The following is a 17,983-nucleotide window of genomic DNA, read 5'->3' as shown; positions in this document are numbered from 1 at the left end:
AGCAGTAATACAAGATAGAGGAATGTGAGAAGTCACACAACACCAGGTTATAGTCCAACAGCTTTATTTGAAATCACAAGCTTTCGGAGTGCTGCTCCTTCATCAGGTGAAGTGAAGAGATGCATATAGACACAGCATATATATGCTGTGCCTATAAGCATCTCTTCACTTCACCTGATGAAGGAGCAGCACTCCGAAAGCTTGTGATTTCAAATAAAGCTGTTGGACTATAACCTGGTGTTGTGTGACTTCTTACATTTGTTCACCCCAGTCCAACACCGGCATCTCCACATCAAGATAGAGGAAGGAAGTGTGTAGCTGGAGAAAGGTGTGTACATACGAGTGGTTGAGGAAGAAGCGGTACTGGAGAAGGAGGTTCAAGATGAAGTAGACGACTCCTTCGATTGCCATGGCAGTAAGGTTCTTGCCAATAAACTCCCAATGGAATGGGTTGAAATAAAAATCTTCACCTGCAAAGCAAGATTTAGCACATTAACAAATAAGCTCATGAGTATCTAACCGATGAGAACAATTCTGAACTCAGATCCTTAAATATCGACTGATTTTTAAAGCTGATGTTTTAGTGCACGATGATTAGTGTCCCCACTTCTAATACCCGGTCTGTGCTAAATTAGCTTAAATCAATTAGGATGGTGATCAGGGCATTTTAATTAGCCTCTAGGAAGGGAAAATTCAGCCAGGGTTCCTGTTCTGGAATGCTATCCAGTGTCCCCTATTTGAAAGTACAAGTGTCTGAACAGTGGATGAGGACACGACTGGGCTCAGCAGTGATACCCCGACAACATTCCAGTCCAAAGTGTAGTGTCCGAGTATAAATAATACACGGACTGCAGGAGAACAATAATAACAGGTATTTACTGAACAGAGGGTACTCTTTTATTTGGACCCAAAAAAAACCAATTCGACTGTAAATAAACAAAAGTTCAACTAAAGCTTAACAAATCAAATTAAAATTTGGTTTTCCGTGTTGATGATGCACTCCAGTCCCCGCGGCGCCCACCGGTCGCGGAAATACTCAAGCGCACCGGCGGACACCGCGTGCTCCATCTCCAGGGCCACCCGGGCGCGAACATGGCCGCGGAAGAGATGCAGGCAATCCGGCTGGACGACCCCCTCGACCGCCCGCTGCCTGGACCAATTGATGGCTCTTTTAGCCAGGCCCAGGAGCAGGCCCACAAGGAGGTCCTCCAACCTGTCCGCTCCCCTCCGCACCGGGTGACCGTAGATCAAGAGCGTGGGACTGAAGTGCAACCAAAAATCGAGGAGCAGCCCCTTCAAGTAGTGAAAGAGGGGCTGCAACCTCTCACAATCCATATAAACGTGAAACACGGACTCCTCCAGGCCGCAAAAAATGCAGGCGGCCTGGGAGTCCGTGAACCTACTTAAAACCTTATTGCACGGGACCGCTCCATGCAACACCCTCCAGGCCAAGTCCCCGATGGAACAAGGGAGGACTCCCGCATAGAGAGCCCTCCATTGGGGACCTCCGCTACCGCCGGTCGGCAAAACGCCACGCCAAGGCGTGTCCGGATGGTAGACGAAGATGGCAAAGTGGAGAGTGTGCAGGAGCAGCCCGTACAGGAAACCCCTCCGCGCGGAATGAAAAGGCACGGAGGGTATTTCCTCGAGACGGCTCAAGTTGTGAGGCGCCGGTTCCCGAGGGGAGTTTCGGGGCCGGGCGCCGATGAGGAATTCCGTCCGAACGGGGGTAAGCTCGGACGGGATCGCCCCACGTGCTTGAGCCGCCTCGATACACCTAGTGGAGTCGGGGCCCAGTGCCGCTTTTACCGATTCGATGGTTTCAACCGCGAGCTGGACGTTGGCCCAGGACAGGCGCCGCGCCAGCTCCTCCGGCGCCATCCAGCCCGCTCCTCCGCCATCGAGCAGGTCCCCGACTCTGGTCACCTTGCCAGCCACAGCCCTACCCTCCGCCAGCCGCCCGAACCCGTGTTCGTGGAGGTGCGGATTCCTGAGCAGCGGCTCCCGAAGGAGAGCCGCCGCTCCTGACGGGGGAGAGCTCCGCCTGGAAGCGACGTAGTTCCAAACCCATAGTAGTTCCTGGTAGAAGACAGGCAGCTCCCGCAGGCCGGCACGCCTGCTGCCCACTTTCGCAAACAGGAGCTGCGTGTCGTAATTGAGGCCATGCAGCTGGCGGAAGAAAAACGTCGCCAGCGCACACCATCTCGGAGGATTCTCGACGTACAGGTATCTCTGCAGCGTCTGAAGACGGAAAGTCGCAGCCTGGGTGCGAAGGCACACCAGCGCCTGACCGCCCTCCCTAAGCGGGAGACACAGAACCGCGGCAGAGACCCAGTGCTTCCTTTTGTCCCAGAAGAAGTCGATGAGCTTCTTCTGAATCTTGGCGACAAACGCAGGGGGAGGGATCAAAGTGACCAACCGGTACCACAACATGGCGGCCACCAGCTGGTTTATGACCAGCGCTCGACCCCTGTAGGACAACACTTGGAGCAGTCCTGTCCAGCGTCCTAGGCGAGCGGTGACTTTGGCCTCCAGCTCTTGCCAGTTCGCCGGCCAAGCGTCCTCGGCAGGGCTAAGGTAGACTCCCAAATAGAGGAGGTGCGTGGTGCTCCAGGCGAAAGGCCTGAACTCCTCCGGCAGGGAGTCCACCCGCCACTGACCCACCAGGAGTCCGGAACATTTCTCCCAGTTGATCTTGGCGGAGGATGCGTCCGAGTAAATCTGCTGGCATTCCCGCATCCTCCGCAAGTCAGCGGGATCCGTGACCGTGAAGAGCACGTCATCGGCGTAAGCCTAGAGGACCACCTCCACGCCCAGCCCTTGCAGAGCCAGTCCCGTCAACCTGTTCCGCAAGAGGCGCAGGAAAGGCTCCACGCAAATGGCATATAACTGACCGGACATGGGGCATCCCTGACGCACCCCCCTCCCGAAGCGAAGGGGCGCCGTCAAGGACCCGTTAACTTTAATCAGACACTCTGCGGCGGCGTACAGAAGTCGGATCCGGGCGACGAAATGCGTCCCGAACCCGAATGCGCGCAGAGTCCCGAAGAGATACTCGTGATCCACCCTGTCGAACGCCTTCTCCTGATCCAGGGAAAGGAAGGCGACCGACAGACCAGCCCTCTGGGAGTGGTGGACCAGGTCCCGGACCAGATGGATGTTATCGTGGATGGTCCGGCCCGGGACCGTGTAGGACTGGTCGGGGTGGATCATGTGGGCCAGCACGGTGCCAAGGCGAGCAGACATGGCCCTGGCAAAGATTTTATAGTCCGTGCTGAGGAGGGAGACCGGGCGCCAGTTCTTAAGGAGGCGGAGATCGCCCTTCTTAGGCAGCAGGACAATGACCGCCCTGCGCCAAGAGAGGGGCATCTCCCCGGTCACCAAACTTTCCCCCAGGACCCGCGTGTAGTCGCCCCCCAAGACATCCCAGAACGCCCTGTGGAACTCCACGGTCAGCCCGTCCAGCCCCGGGGACTTTCCCCTAGAGAGCTGGCGGAGGGCGCCGGTCAGCTCCGCCAGACTTAGCGGAGCATCCAATTTTTCGGCGCCCTCCGGGCCAACCTTCGTCAGGTCCTCCCACAAAACTCTGCGCGCATCCTCGCTGGACGGATCCGGAGAGAACAGAGCCCCGTAATAGGCGCGGGTCTCTGCGCTGATTCCCTCCGGATCCGAGACCAGAGATCCGTCGTCGGCCAGCAGCCCCAAGAGCTGCTTACGGACCCCCCGTCTTTTTTCCAGCGAGTAGAAGAAGGGGGAGCCGCGGTCCAGGTCCCGCAGCAGCTGGATCCGCGACCTCACGTACGCGCCTCGGGACCCGACGAGCTGCAGGTCCTTCAGCGCGCCCTTCTTCTCTTCGTACACCTTCCGCAGGGCCGGGTCCTCGACGACCTGACCGAGACGGGACTCCAGGTCGAGCACCTCCTTCTCCAACCGCCCAACCCGGGCCTCCCGCCTCTTGGTCGACCCCTTCGCGTACTCCTGACAGAAGAGACGGATGTGAGCCTTGCCCACATCCCACCATAGCCTCAAGGAGGGGAAGCCACCCTGCTTCCTTCTCCCAGTCAGCCCAGAATCGACGAAACGAATCCCGGAACCGTGCGTCCTCCAGCAGCAGGTTGTTAAAATGCCAGTACACGGACCCCCCCGCGCGCGCAGCGGAGCGAGCTCCGCCCACACCAGGTGGTGGTCCGTGCATGGCACCGGCCGCATGGAAGCTGCCGGAACGCAGGAGACGAACGCCCGGGAAATGTAGAGGCAGTCGATTCTGGACCTTCCTCCCCCAGACCTCACGCTAGTGAAGGCGCTGGAGTCGGGGTGGAGATTTCGCCAGACGTCCACCAAGTCGAAGGACCCAACCAGGTCCCTCAACTTCTCCATCGCCGCCGGGCTTCGCGGGGGACCCGAACGGTCCCTCGCCTCGAGGGTGCAGTTAAAATCCCCCCCGAGGATGACGCACTCGCCCACGTCGATGGAGCCCAAGAGAGCGGACACTTCTTCGAAGAAGCGCACTTGCTGCGCACTGGTCTGAGGGGCGTACACGTTCACTAGATGGAGCGGCACGCCCCCCAGGCGAACAGTGACATGGAGCAAGCGGCCCGGCACGTGCTCCTTGACCCCCAAGATCTCCGGCTGAAAATGCGGGGCCAGCAAGATAGCCACCCCGCTGGAATTGTTGGAGAGGTGACTCATGCTGACCCCTCCTTGCCACTCCAGGAGCCACGTGGCTTCGTCTCCCGGAACGGTGTGGGTTTCTTGCAGGAAGCACACCGCATACTTCCCGTCCCGAAGGACCGAGAAGTTATTGAATCTGCGGCGCGCCTCCCTGCTGCCGTTGATGTTGAGGTTGGCTATGGTTATCTTCATGTCAGAAGCATAGTGCAACCTCTACCTACACCTAACGGGGCGAGGAAGCGCAGCCGCTGGTCCGCCGCCACTTCCTCAGCAGCCCAGTGAGAAACGTTGTGAGCCGACGCAGCTCGAGCGGGTTCACACCCTCGTCCGCGCCCAAGATCTTAACGGCGGCGCGGACGGAATCGATGAGCAGCGCCAGCTCCGACCACCTGTCGAGGGCCAGCCGGACCTTATTGCGCTGACCCAGGCACGTGGCCATAAAATCCCGGAGTTCCCTTACGGAAATGAGGGGAGACTTGGCAAGGGGCACGAGGTCATCCATCGCCACGTCGGCGCTGGAGTCCGAATCGTCCTCCGTGCCCATCACCGAGTCCCCATCCTCCTCCAGGGGGTCGTCACCAGCGGCCGACCCGTCCGCCGCACAGTGCGAAGCGAACGACTCGGCCGCGCCAGCCAGCCCCGCCTCCGCCCGGATCCCACCCCCAGGATCGGCGGCAGAGGATTTCTCCCTGGGCTCCTCTAGGGGTGCCGGGCCAGAAGACGGCGGCGGTTCAGAGCTCCCCTCCGCCTCAGACGCTGGAACGACCGGAGAAACCGGGGAGAGAACAATTTCCGGCACCAGAGACGCAGCCAGGGGGCCATCCTCCTCCCCGCCACCAACCTCCGACCCAGCGGACGGGGGGTTTTGAATTAAAAGCTCTACCAGGACAAGCATCCCCTGGGAGACGTCCGGGTCGCATTGGGCGAGCTCATTATCCTCGAGCTCGCCCGACCCAGCCCCCAGGCTGCCCGACCCGGCGAGGGGTAACGACACCGATAAAAGGTCAACTTCAATTACTGCCGCGGGTTGTTCCGCAACCCCCCCCACGGGCAGGGTCTCATCCCCATCCCCGGGAGGCACGTGCTGGACAGACACATCTGCCTCAGCCTCCCGAGGGACAGGCGACCCCTGCCGATCGCTGGTGATGACGACAGCGCTGGGGGGGCGGGGGGGCGCAGTACCCACGGCGGGCGACGACTCCCCCTGCTCGGAGGGACCTTCCTCCTCCCGGTCCTCCTCCTCATCCAGGGGGTCGCGCCTTCTTTTTAGCACGGAGGGAGCGAGGGAGACCTCCATGTCTGCAAAGGCCTCCTCCTCGACTCCCTCCGGCGGAGCAGGTTTGTCGGGTTCCTCGGGCCCGAGCCCGGCCGCAGGTATTGGCATTACCGCTGCGGCGGTTGCGGCCATAGGCTCGGGCACGGGGCCCCTCCCGCTCACATCTGCCCTGATCAACTCCGCGAGGAGCGCGGGTGTAAGGGGCTCAAGGGGCAAGGGCTCACCATCCACGGGGGGACCTGCCCTGAGGTGCTTCTTTTTTCCCCACGCCTTCTTTCCAGCCGGACACGCTGCCTCCCCCCCGCCGGAGGCCTTGGTGGCATCGGCCCCCGACGTCAACCGCGCATCAGACGTACTTGACGCGCGGGCAGATCCGGGGGGAAGGGCGGCGGCGGCGGCGCCAGCCTCGGCCGCACGAGATGATCCGGCGGCCTTGGAGGCAGGGCAGTTCCTCCTGATGTGCCCCACCTCCCTGCAGGCATGGCACCTCACACCGTCCGACGTCCAAAAGGCGCGGTAGGCGGTCCCCTCGTGGAGGACGACGAACGCCCCTTCAGTGTCCTCCTCCCGCGCCAGCTGGATAAACAGCTGGCGCCGGAAGGAGAAGACGTGGCGAAGGCTGGCCTCCCGGAAGCCGAGCGGGATGGGCGTGATCCCCGACCTCACCTCCCCAAGTTGTCGCAAATGGGGAAGGAGGAGCTCACCAGGAACATAGGGCGGGACGTTGGAAATAATGATCCTCTGCGCGGTGGCCTCGAGAGGATCCACCGGCAGGAAGGTCCCGCCCACGGTGAGCCCCTTGGCGACAGCCAGGGACACCGCCCGCTCCGACCCCAGGAAGAACACAGCCTTCCCATACATTTTCGAGGCCGCGACGATGGCTGAGGGGCCGACAACCCCAGCCATGGCCTTGACGCAGGCCTCGATGGTCATAGTGGGGTGAGTGTAGCTCTTCACCCCAAGCTTTTTTGTTATTAATCGAAAAGGTGACGGGGCAGCAGGAACAGCGGGAGCAGCTGTGGCTGTGGCTACCACTCTCGCATAGGTCCCGGCTGGCCCCGCCACCGGCGAAGATGCAGTCGCCATTCTGGGGTGCTTTTTTTTAAGGGCTACACTCACCCCAAGTCACAGGCCTGAAGGTGTTAATGGCCTCGGTGTATATATATATTTTTTTGTCCTCTATTGAGCAGAGGGAGCTGATTAAAATGAGGACACACCTCTCTCCTTATTGATTTAAATTGGGAGAGGAGCCCTCGCCCCTCTGCTCAATTGGCAATTAATAAAATAGATGAAACTAAGGTGCCTTAGAAAGACAGGCAGAGAGAGACAAAGAGAGAGAGAGAGAGAGGTGGGGGGGTGGGAAGGAGGGAGGCCGCAAAGGGCAGTGTTGCCACTCAGGATGGTGGGTGGGTGTAGGCAGGGTTGCACTCTCCGATGGAAAAAGTCTTTGGTGATGGTGGTCTTCTGGCAGGGGGAGAAGACGTCTTCACCTGGAAAAGCTGGAGAAGCCCAGGCTTAGTCCTGCAACAGGTCTTAACGATGTAATTAAATTAAATTAAGGACTTCACCTTGGGCAGCTCCAAGCTCTCCCAGGGCAGGCAACAGAAGGGATGCTAATTAGTGGTGTGTGTGGCCTAGCTTTTAACAAGAGCACACACACACACACACTACACCCCTCGATGATCCGGCCTTGCTTCTTCTTTTCTCCCCCCACCTAAAATACAAAGTCTTGGGAGAGTGCCCCAAATAACACCCACCTGTAGATGTTCCAGATGAAGTTTTCTTCCCTCCTTTCAAGCAGTTGGTTTCTCTCCCCTCTCTCCCTCTCCTGAAGTGGAGGCCAATTTGGGGAGGCAGTGATAGAAAAGCCTCTCCCCTGGTTGATGTTGATGTAGGCCTCCTTTCTCCTTCTCCTCCTCTGTCCTCTCTCTCCAGGCACCTCAGTTGATGTAATGATGGTGGAGTTGGTGGTGGTGGTCCAACGTTCTCCTCCTCTTCCTGGTCAGGGGACCACCACTTTAATCCACTCTCCAAAGTCTGGCTGCTCCCTCTGCTCGTGCTTGCAGCTGAACAGAGGGTAACTTAAGACTGAAGTACAGAAGCCTGCTATGGCTTTATATACAGGGGTGGTCACTGCCGGTACTGCAGTATAGAATGAGTTCTTCTCTTAAAGGTACATACACAACAATTCCTCCCCTTTTAGATATACAGTACATAACATTCATTTAACAACTAAATAATAACTAATTACAATTACAATTTTCTCTGTATTATATACATCAACTGAAATAATCATTTATAAGTTCAGTCTTTGAGGAGGCTTCCTGATCCTGACTGGATAGCGCCTTTCTCGAGTATCCTGTTCTTGCGGCGGAGTTGATTCTGGCTCATTGTCATTGGTTGGTTCGTCAGCTTCCAACACCACTGCTTCTGAGGTAGACGCAATCTGTACTTCGGGTTGATTACCAGGTGCACCTGCTCGTGGTATGGGTTTGGCTTGTTCTTGTGACTCTAGAATCTGGTCAGCATGGCGTCTCACGATGCTCTCTCCAATGTCCACTGTGTACATTAGTGGTCCCTGCTGTGTGCATATCATTCCTGGCTGCCATTTTTCTGTTCGGTAGTCGCGGGCCAAGACTGGTTGCCCTATCTTGAAGCTCCTGGTTGGCTTCTCATTTATGTGCTGGAATTGCTTATCCTCAACATCTCGTCTTATGTTTGGTTTGAGCAAATCCAGGCGACATCTTAGCCTTCGGTTGAAGAACATTATGGCTGGAGCTTGGTTGGTGACTGCATGTGCCGCATTCCGGTAAGCAAACAAGAAATTATCCACCTTGTGTTGTAGTGGTATGTCGTCATTATACATTGCCTTTATTGCCTTTTTAAAGGTCTGAACAAACCTCTCAGCCAATCCATTTGTGGCTGGATGATATGGGGCAGATGTGTAATGTTTCACCCCATTATTCCTCAGAAACCTCCGGAAATCTCGGACACAAACTGTGGCCCATTGTCGGAGCAAATCTGTTCTGACAAGCCATTCCTGGCGAAGATGGTCCGTAGGACTGCAATAGTTTTCTCCGTGGTGGTGGAGGACATTTTGATGACCTCTGGCCATTTCAAATGGGCGTCCACAGCGATTAGGAACATTGAGTCCATAAATGGACCAGCAAAATCAATGTGTACCCGTTGCCATGGAGATGAGGGCCACTCCCATGGATGTAGCGGGGCCTGTGGTGGAGCGTTTTGGACCTTCTAGCATCCTGTGCATCTCTTGGTCATATCCTCGATTTCTTTATCGATTCCCGGCCACCACACAAACGCCCTGGCTAGGCTCTTCATTTTTACCCCTCCCAGATGACCCTCATGAAGCTCATTGAGCACTCTATCCCTCAACTTGGGTGGAATTACCACTCGGGATCCACACATCAAGGTCCCCCGGCACACTGACAGCTGTTCTCTCCTTGGCGAGAATGCTGGCAACAGTGAGTCGCCATGTGCTGGCCATCCCTTCACTGTCAAATCATAGACCCGAGAGTGTGTCGGGTCATTTCGGGTTTCCTTCTCTATACTTGAGTTTGTAACAGGTAGACATTCGACTATGGTCGCATGGAATATCTCAACAGGGTCCACTGCAGGTGCTTCCTCTACCATAGGCAACGGTAGGCGCGACAGCCCATCAGCGTTTCCATGCTGTTTTGTACCCTTGTACTCTATGTCGTACTGATGTGCCCCTAGAAAAAGTGACCATCTTTGCAGCCGTTGCGCCGTCATCACCGGAACGCCCTTCTTTGGGATAAAAATGGAGACCAGGGGCTGATGATCAGTCAGTAGGGTGAATTTCTGCCCGTGCAGATAGTGATTGAACTTCTTCACCCCCACCCCCCCAACACCAGGCTGAGGGCCTCCCTGTCAATCTGGGCGTAGTTATGCTCGGCTGAGATTAACGAGCGCGACGCAAAGGCTATTGGCCTCTCTGAACCGTCAAGGAATTTGTGTGACAGCACCGCTCCGATGCCGTAGGGAGACGCATCACATGCTAACCGAATCGGTAGTGTTGGATTGTAGTGGGCCAATACTTCTTTTGAAGTGATTAGGCATTTACATTTCTGAAAGGCACGCTTACACTCATCACTCCATTTCCATGTTACTCCAGTTTGCAGTAGGGTGTTCAGTGGGTGCAGAATTGTAGATAAATTCGGCAAGAACTTATGGTAGTAGTTCACCAACCCGAGGAACGACCTCAGTTGCGACACATTTTCCGGTGCTGGAGCCTTGACTACAGCCTCAATCTTGTCCGGCAACTTATGCAACCCTTCCTCATCAATCATGTGGCCACAATACGAGATTTGTCTCCTGAAGAACTCGCATTTGGGGCGGTTGGCTCGTAGCCCATATTCCTGTAATCTCGTGAGCACCTGCTCCAGGTTGGCAAGGTGTTCACTGTCATTTTCGCCCGTAACCAGGATGTCGTCCAAATAACACTGGGTCCCCGGGATCCCTTGCAGGACTTGTTCCATCGCCCTCTGCCAAATAGCCGGGGCTGATGCTACCCCGAATACCAGTCAATTGTACTGGTAAAGGCCTTTGTGAGTGTTTATCGTGAGGTATTTCCTAGATGCTTCTTCCACCTCCATTTGTAGATACGCTTGGGCCAGATCAATCTTTGTAAAGCATTTCCCTCCAGATAGTGAGGCGAAAATATCTTCTATCCGTGGAAGTGGATATTGTACTGTGTGCAGGACCGGGTTCACAGTTACCTTGAAGTCCCCACAGATGCGAACCTTCTTCGGGTCCCCAGGCGTGCTGCTCAATTATTTCTTCATTACAGGAATGATGGGTGTGGCCCACTCGCTCCAGTCCACCTTGGACAGCGCACCCGAATGCTCCAGACTCTCCAGCTCTGCTTCAACGGCTGGGCGGATCGCGTAAGGTACCGGTCTGGCCTTAAAAAATTTTGGGTTTGCGTTATCTTCGATTTTTATCATTGCCGTTACTCCTTTTAGAGTCCCAAGTCCTTGTTGGAACACCTCTTTTGCGTCAGTTAGAATTTTTGACAGTCGTCCAGGTGTGACGTCGTCATCCTTTTTATCAGTCACAGTTAGCGCCTGAATGGAATGCCAATCCAATTGTATTTTTCGGATCCATTCACGTCCCAATAATGGTGGTCCTCCATCTGGTAGTATATATAGAAACAGTTTCTGTGTTTCCTTGCCGTTGTATTCAACTGGCACCCTTATTTTTCCTCTGGGGTAGACTTTTTGCCCCGTGTATGTCTTCAATACAATGGACGTGTCCTTCAAGGGTATGTGTGAGAATAGCCGCTCATAGTCTCGTCGATTCATGACAGTTAGGGCTGATCCTGTGTCCAATTCCATCTTTACTGGGGACTCTGCTATCATGAGGGTGACCCAAATGGTTCGGTGATCCTCCTTTGCGATCACGTTGTGTAACTTTAGACAACTTAGTCTCCTGTTCCCGGAGTCCTTATCACTCTCCTGATCTTTCGAACTACTGTCTGTCAATTTCTTTACTTTCTTGTACTTTTCCTTAGTAGTTCTTGTAGTGTTGGTTTTCTTTCCTGACCTGCAGACTCTTGCTATGTGTCCCATTTTCCCACATTGCCTGCATACTTTGTCCTTAACCCAGCAGTCCTTCTGATCATGGGTTGTTCTGCCGCAGCGATAGCACTTTTCTGCTCCATACGCCATTTCGTTTGCGCTGTATTCTTGTGGTTTCTGTCGTATTTCCGCAGCTTCCCGTGCTGCTGCTTCGTAGGATACTGCCACGCTGAAAGCCTGTTCTAGCGTCAGGTCCTTTTCTGAAAGTAGTCGTTTCTGGGTTCCTTCACTCTGGAGCCCGCAGACAAACTTATCCCGTAAGGTGTCTGCCAGTCCTGCTCCGAACTGGCAGTGCTTCGATAACTTGCGTAGTTCCGTAAGATAGTCAGCATTGCTCTCATCTTTGTGCTGGTTTCTTTTATGGAACTTGAATCTTTCTGCTATCAACAGCGGTGTAGGGTTTAGGTGTTCCTGTAAGATATTAACAATCTCTTCAAAACTTTTCTCCATTGGTTTAGCTGGGGTAATTAAATTCCGCAATAGGCCGTACGTTCTCGCGCCCATCAAATTTAATAATACCGACGCCTTCTTTCCATCGGCCACCTCATTTGCCTTGCAGTACACTTCAATTCTTTCCACATACGTCGTCCAGTCTTCTACCTCGTTGTCGAAAGCAGTGATACTGCCACTTTTCGGCATCTTGGGTGATTTAAAATGGCGCCTCCCGCGCTTTTCCTTCTTCCCCAATGGAATAAAATGGCGCCTCCCACGCTTTTCCTTCTTCCCCTTGCTGCCACGCTGCTCCTAGCGTTCTGCAGGGTAATGGCGGCGACCTGCGGCTTCGGCGCGTCTCACTTTTCCTTCCCCTTGTTTTATTTTAGCTACGCTGCCCGGTTCTTGAGCACCGACCGCGCCCTGTGCGCTCCACCCTCTCTCTCTCTCTTTTCCTCCCGACGACGCTGCACGGCCCCTTTGCAGAGCCGCTCGATCAAGCTCGAGCCCGCCGCAGTACGGAAGGGTCAGCGCACTACCTGCTACCAGCACGATTTGCTGGAACACCTTGACTGGGGAGCCAAGCCCAGCTCTCCACAGCCTCTCCTGCAACTCTCCGAACTCCGATGGATCCTTGGGCGGTTGCCCGCAGTCGACGCCCGTTGTTCTGACTTCGACCTCCAAGAAGCTTCTTCTCAGGGAAAGATCCCCGTGAGGTGATGCAGTACTGCAGGTGAGTTCGAACCTGTTCGTCGCCAATGTAGTGTCCGAGTATAAATAATACACGGACTGCAGGAGAACAATAATAACAGGTGTTTACTGAACAGGGGGTAACTTAAGACTGAAGTACAGAAGCCTGCTATGGCTTTATATACAGGGGTGGTCACTGCCGGTACTGCAGTATAGAATCAGTTCTTCTCTTAAAGGTACATACATAACACAAAGGCCTGAAGACGCTCACTGTCTAGACTCACACAAAGAATGGGTCAGGTACCAGACGGCTGGTTAAGTGAGGGAGCAGATGTAAAGTAAAAGAGAAAAACATTGCAAGAAAAACAAGCAGCTGCTGCCACTGCACTTCAACAGTCACAGAATCATAGAATAGTCTTCTCTTAGGCAGTCCCTCAGAACCGAGGATGACTTGCTTCCACATTAAAAATGAGTTCGCAGGTGACTGATGAGTCCAATGCGGGACCTACAGTCTCTGTCACAGGTGGGGCAGACGGTGGTTGAAGGGGTGGGTGGGTGGGGTGCTTGGGTTGACGTGCACTCCTTGCGCTGCCTGCACTTGGCTTCCGCTTGCTCACGGCGAAGAGACTCGAGGTGTTCGGCGCCTTCCCGGATGCTTCTCCTCCACTTTGTGCGGTCTCGGGCCAGGGATTCCCAGGTGTCGATGGGGATGTTACACTTCTTCAAGGAGGCTTTGAGGGTGTCCTTGAAGCATTTCCTCTGCCCACCTGGGGCTCTCTTGCCGTGCCGGAGCTCCGAGTAGAGCGCTTGTTTTGGGAGTCTCGTATCGGGCATGCGGACAATGTGACCCGTCCATCGGAGCTGATTGAGCGTGGTCAAAGCTTCGATGTTTGGGATGTTGGCCTGAGCAAGAACACTGAATACTGAATAGTACAGCACAGAAGGAGGCCATTCAGCCCATCGAGTCTACGCCAGCTCTTTCGAACAGCAATCCAGTTAGTCCCTCTCTTTCCCCATATCTCAGCAATTTTTTCTCCTTCAAGTATCTATCCAGTTCCCTTTTGAAGGACTATTGAATCTCTATCCACCATGGGCTAATTTTCCTCAGCTTCATGCCCCCAATATGTGCAGTTCCCAGGGCAACAGACAGAGGATAAAGGGGTCGAGAGCCATGAGGCTGGGTCTCCGCCCCTTTGCACTTGACACACATTTCCTGAGGCATCCCTGTCATGGGCAGCCAATGAAAACTGGGTGTTGGATGTTCCTGGCTGCCTTTCAGATTGGAGAATCCTTAAAGTAGCAGTCAACAATCCCCTGGGGCCTCAGGAAAGTATCTTTTAGTTTGTAGAGTGCAGTACGGCTGCACAGTGGGTGTGGACTTTCTGGCTGCTGTTTCTCAGCACTGCCAAAATACTGCTGTGAATGTGTAGAAATACAATGTTGTAGCGGTACCACCGAGTGTCCCTTACTTACCGTACATAATTCCCTTTAACGTAATGATGTATATATGCGGTTTGCCTGTGCGGGGCGTTCCCCCTTTGGGAGCGCGGGCGAACGCGATGACTCGGGTAAACGCGATGACGCGGGCAAACGCGATGACGTCATGCCACACATCACGTGACCGCCCCAAGCGCGGGAAAACGCGATGACGTCATGATGCAATCCCCGGGACTTCAGTCCTCGTGGCGTCTCCGTCTGGTTAAGAACTACTTAATGGCTCTCCTGTACCGATCTCAGCCAGCTGTTGGAATTTGATTATTCTTGCATTAAAGAACTATTTGATTGTTCTCCTGGAGTCGACCTCGATTATTTGATAGGCATTCGTCCAACACCTACAATTGGTGAACCCGAATACCTACAATGTCCCTTCTCCAACCTGGTGCAGCCAATGAGTACCGATGATTGACCAGGATAGTATAATGAGCGGAACTCAAAAAACACAGTGCTTTCAACCAAGGTCAAGTTGTGTGTGTGTGTGTGTGTGTGTGTGTGTGTGTGAAAAGCTGGGGTGAAGGGGAAGACATTTTTAATATATCTTTGTTTTCGCGATGTGGGCAACCCAAAGAGTGCTGAGAATGTGGAACGCGCTACCTCAAGGAGTAGTTGAGGCAAATAGCATCGATGCATTTGAGGCGAATCTAGATAAGCACATGAGGGAGAAAGGAATAGAAGGGTATGCTGATAGGGTTAGATGAAGAGGGGTGGGAGAAGGCTCGTGTGCAGCTTAAACACCGACAGAGACCAGTTGGGTCGAATGGCCTGTTTCTGTGCTGTAGACTTGATGTAACACTGGCAAGACAACATTTATTGTCCATCACTGGTTGGCCTGAGGAGGTGGTGGTGCGCCTTTTCCTTGAACCGCTACAGTCCTTGCGGTGATAGTGCTTCCACAATGGTGTTGGCCCCTCGTATCTATCCAAGTACTCCAGCACAGAATCTGTTGCTGGCAAGGCCAGCATTTATTGCCCAGCCCTAAGTGCCCTTGAGAAGGTGATGGTGAGCCGCTTCCTTGAACCATTGCAGTCCATGTGGTGAAGGTACTCCCACATTGCTGTTAGGGAGGGAGTTCCAGGATTTTGACCCAGCGACGATGAAGGAACGGCGATATATTTCCAAATCAGGATGGTGTGTGACTTGGAGGGGAACTTGGAGGTGATGGTGTTCCCAATGGCCTGTTGCCTTTGTCCTTCTAGGTGGTAGAGGTCGCAGGTTTGGGAGGTGTTGTTGAAGAAGCCTTGGCGACTTGCTGCAGTGCATCTTGTAGATGGTACACACTGCAGCCATGGCACGTCAGTAGTGGAGGGAGTAAATGTTAAAGATGGTGGGATTAGGCTGGATAGCTCTTTTTCAGCTGACACAGACATGATGGGCTGTAAATTTCTATGCTTCTATGATTAACAGTGAAGCATATTGTGCTTATCGTGCCCACGCAACTCTGAGGGCTAGAAATCTGATAGCACAGCGCCTGTTTTTTGGGCAAGAAATGAGAGCTGAAGGGTCCAATATGGCATGCGGTGTGCATGCGCTCAGTCCGTGTCAGAAGTGCGGTGCATGCCATATTGGTTACAGCGTCCAGGGTGCTCACCTGAAACAGGGGTTAGACCCGCTGCCTATTCAAATTGGATAGTGACTGAGCGCAGCTTTCTCGAGCGCACAACTGCCAAACCAGCGGTAATTAAAGGGACCGCTGGAGGCTGGCACCAAAAAGATCGATGCCTTATTCTGAGACTGTGACACCTAGTTCTAGATTCTCCAGCCAGGGGAAACATCCTCCCAGCATCTACCCTATCAAGTCCCTTAAGAATTTTATACTTTTCAATGAGATCATCTCTCATTCTTCTAAACTCTAGGGAATATAGGCCTAGTCTACTCAATCCCTCCTCATAGGACAATCCCCCCATCTCAGGAACCAGTCTAGTGAACCTTTGTTGCACTCCCTCGAAGGCAAGTATATCCTTCCTTAGATAAGGAGGCCAAAACTGTACACAATACTCCAGGTATGATCTCACCAAGGCCCTATATGATTGCAGTAAGACTTCTTCCAATCATTTTGTAATAAAGGCAAACATATCATTTGCTTTCCTAATTGCTTGCTGTACCTGCATGTTAACTTTCAGTGATTCGTGTACAAGGACACCCAAGGTCCCTCTGAATACCAACATTTTCCAATCTCTCACCATTAAAAAATATTCTGCTTTTCTATTATTCCTACCAAAGTGGATAACTTCACAGTTCTCTACACTATATTGCTGCTGTCATGTCCTTGCCCTCTCACTTTGTGAAGGAATAAGCCGTATAACCTGATGTAAGAAAAAGGAGACTTACCATCAAGTAACTTTAAAGTAAGCTTTAAGTAACTTATAAACACACTATATACACAAGAGAGGTCTTTACCATGCCTCTGGTAGAAGCCTCTTACAATACTGAACAGACCAGTATTTATACCAGTCCAACAGGAAGTGACATATGACAGGAAGTGAGGTATGTACACAGTTCATAGTTCATAGTTCACAGGAAGTGATGACATAACTTCCCGGAAGTTATCATTTTTATCACATAACCTATTCAGAAAAATACACTATCTTATGAAAGAATTCCGGCCTTATTAAAACATGACAAACTGGGTTTGGAAATTTAGAAACCTAACGATGAAATAGCGATGAAAGAATTCTGGCTATTGAGATAAGACAGTTGTTGACCCTGAATAAATAACCTTATTGAAACAGAAGGTGCATGGCTCCGACAGGCTGATCTTTAGGAACAAAAACAATAGTTCACCCTGGATAAGGTGTTCTAATTTAATCTTCGTAAAGATGGCACATAAGATAAGGAACATCTGCCCTCGTAAAGATGACATAAAATAAGGAACACCTGCCTTTCACACCGTTCTATATGGTGACCCTAGAACACCTGGAGATGAGACAAGATTATGGCTGATGTAGCAGTAAGAATTGCAGAGGTCGGCAGAAAGATGAATAGGGATAATTAACTTGCATCAGCAGAAAACCTTAAAGGAAATACCACTGAAAGAGGGTATAAATATTGAAGTTTCAAATGGGATATCAGACTTGCTTTAATTGGGCAAAGTGATTCTCGGCTTCAGAGGCGGCTCTGTAGTCTACCACTCTTTGTACCTCAGGGATCAAAGGTATTTGATATTGATGAATATCCTGTATAGAAAATTTAAGAACTGTAATACTGTAGCAAAGTTAAGATTTAAAAGTAAGATTCTCTGTTAATAATAAGATAGTATTTTTTCTCTTTTTAGAATTGTTAACATTGCGATTGACTGATTCACCAACTGTAAATTGCATGTCAGTTCTTTTAATCAATCTCTATATAATTTTAGAATTGTCTCACATAAGTCTTCTGTATCAATAACTCGCAAACTCAATCTCTGTACACTCTTTGGTGAAGAGTTACAGAATTCTGAGGGAGTTTTCTGGACCCTCATAATATCCAGGATGTTACAATCTAGCTAAACTTATTAAAAGCGCTATCTGGAGGATGGTAACATTCTCGGGTTGTTCCTTTCCTTTAGGGAGAGATAGCCTGGACCTTAAGACCCAATTAAGCGTCTTTAGGATTCAGCTACCTCAAACATTAGTTGAAAGTGAACGACTGAGAAATACGCCTGATCCGGTGTAGCCCTAAAGAGGTTAGACTAATAAATATCCCTTCAACTTAACCTGTCTATATCACTTTGCAACCTCTTTGCGTCCTGCTCACAACTTACTGGCCCACCTAGCTTGTATCATCAGCGAACTTGGATACATTACACTCAGTCCCCTCATTT

The 17,983-nt window shown here is 52.5% G+C and overlaps 1 protein-coding gene across 3 annotated transcripts in view; it reads right to left on the bottom strand.

Annotated features, from left to right (window-relative positions):
• abca4b (ATP-binding cassette, sub-family A (ABC1), member 4b) overlaps nt 1-17,983 on the bottom strand; it is a 187,505-nt gene that overhangs the window by 12,328 nt on the left and 157,194 nt on the right. For all 3 annotated transcript variants that reach the window (XM_085983291.1, XM_085983290.1, XM_085983289.1), the window contains one exon: nt 341-470. In XM_085983291.1, coding sequence (XP_085839417.1) covers nt 341-470 — 130 coding nt within the window. The remainder of the gene's footprint in view (nt 1-340; nt 471-17,983) is intronic.

The sequence above is a fragment of the Somniosus microcephalus genome, chromosome 3 (assembly GCF_052327205.1).
Source record: "Somniosus microcephalus isolate GS21.2 chromosome 3, FLI_Smic_1.0, whole genome shotgun sequence".
Lineage (NCBI taxonomy): Eukaryota > Metazoa > Chordata > Chondrichthyes > Squaliformes > Somniosidae > Somniosus > Somniosus microcephalus.
Note: the sequence above shows the minus strand (reverse complement) of the source record. Positions and strands in the feature narration are given on the sequence as shown.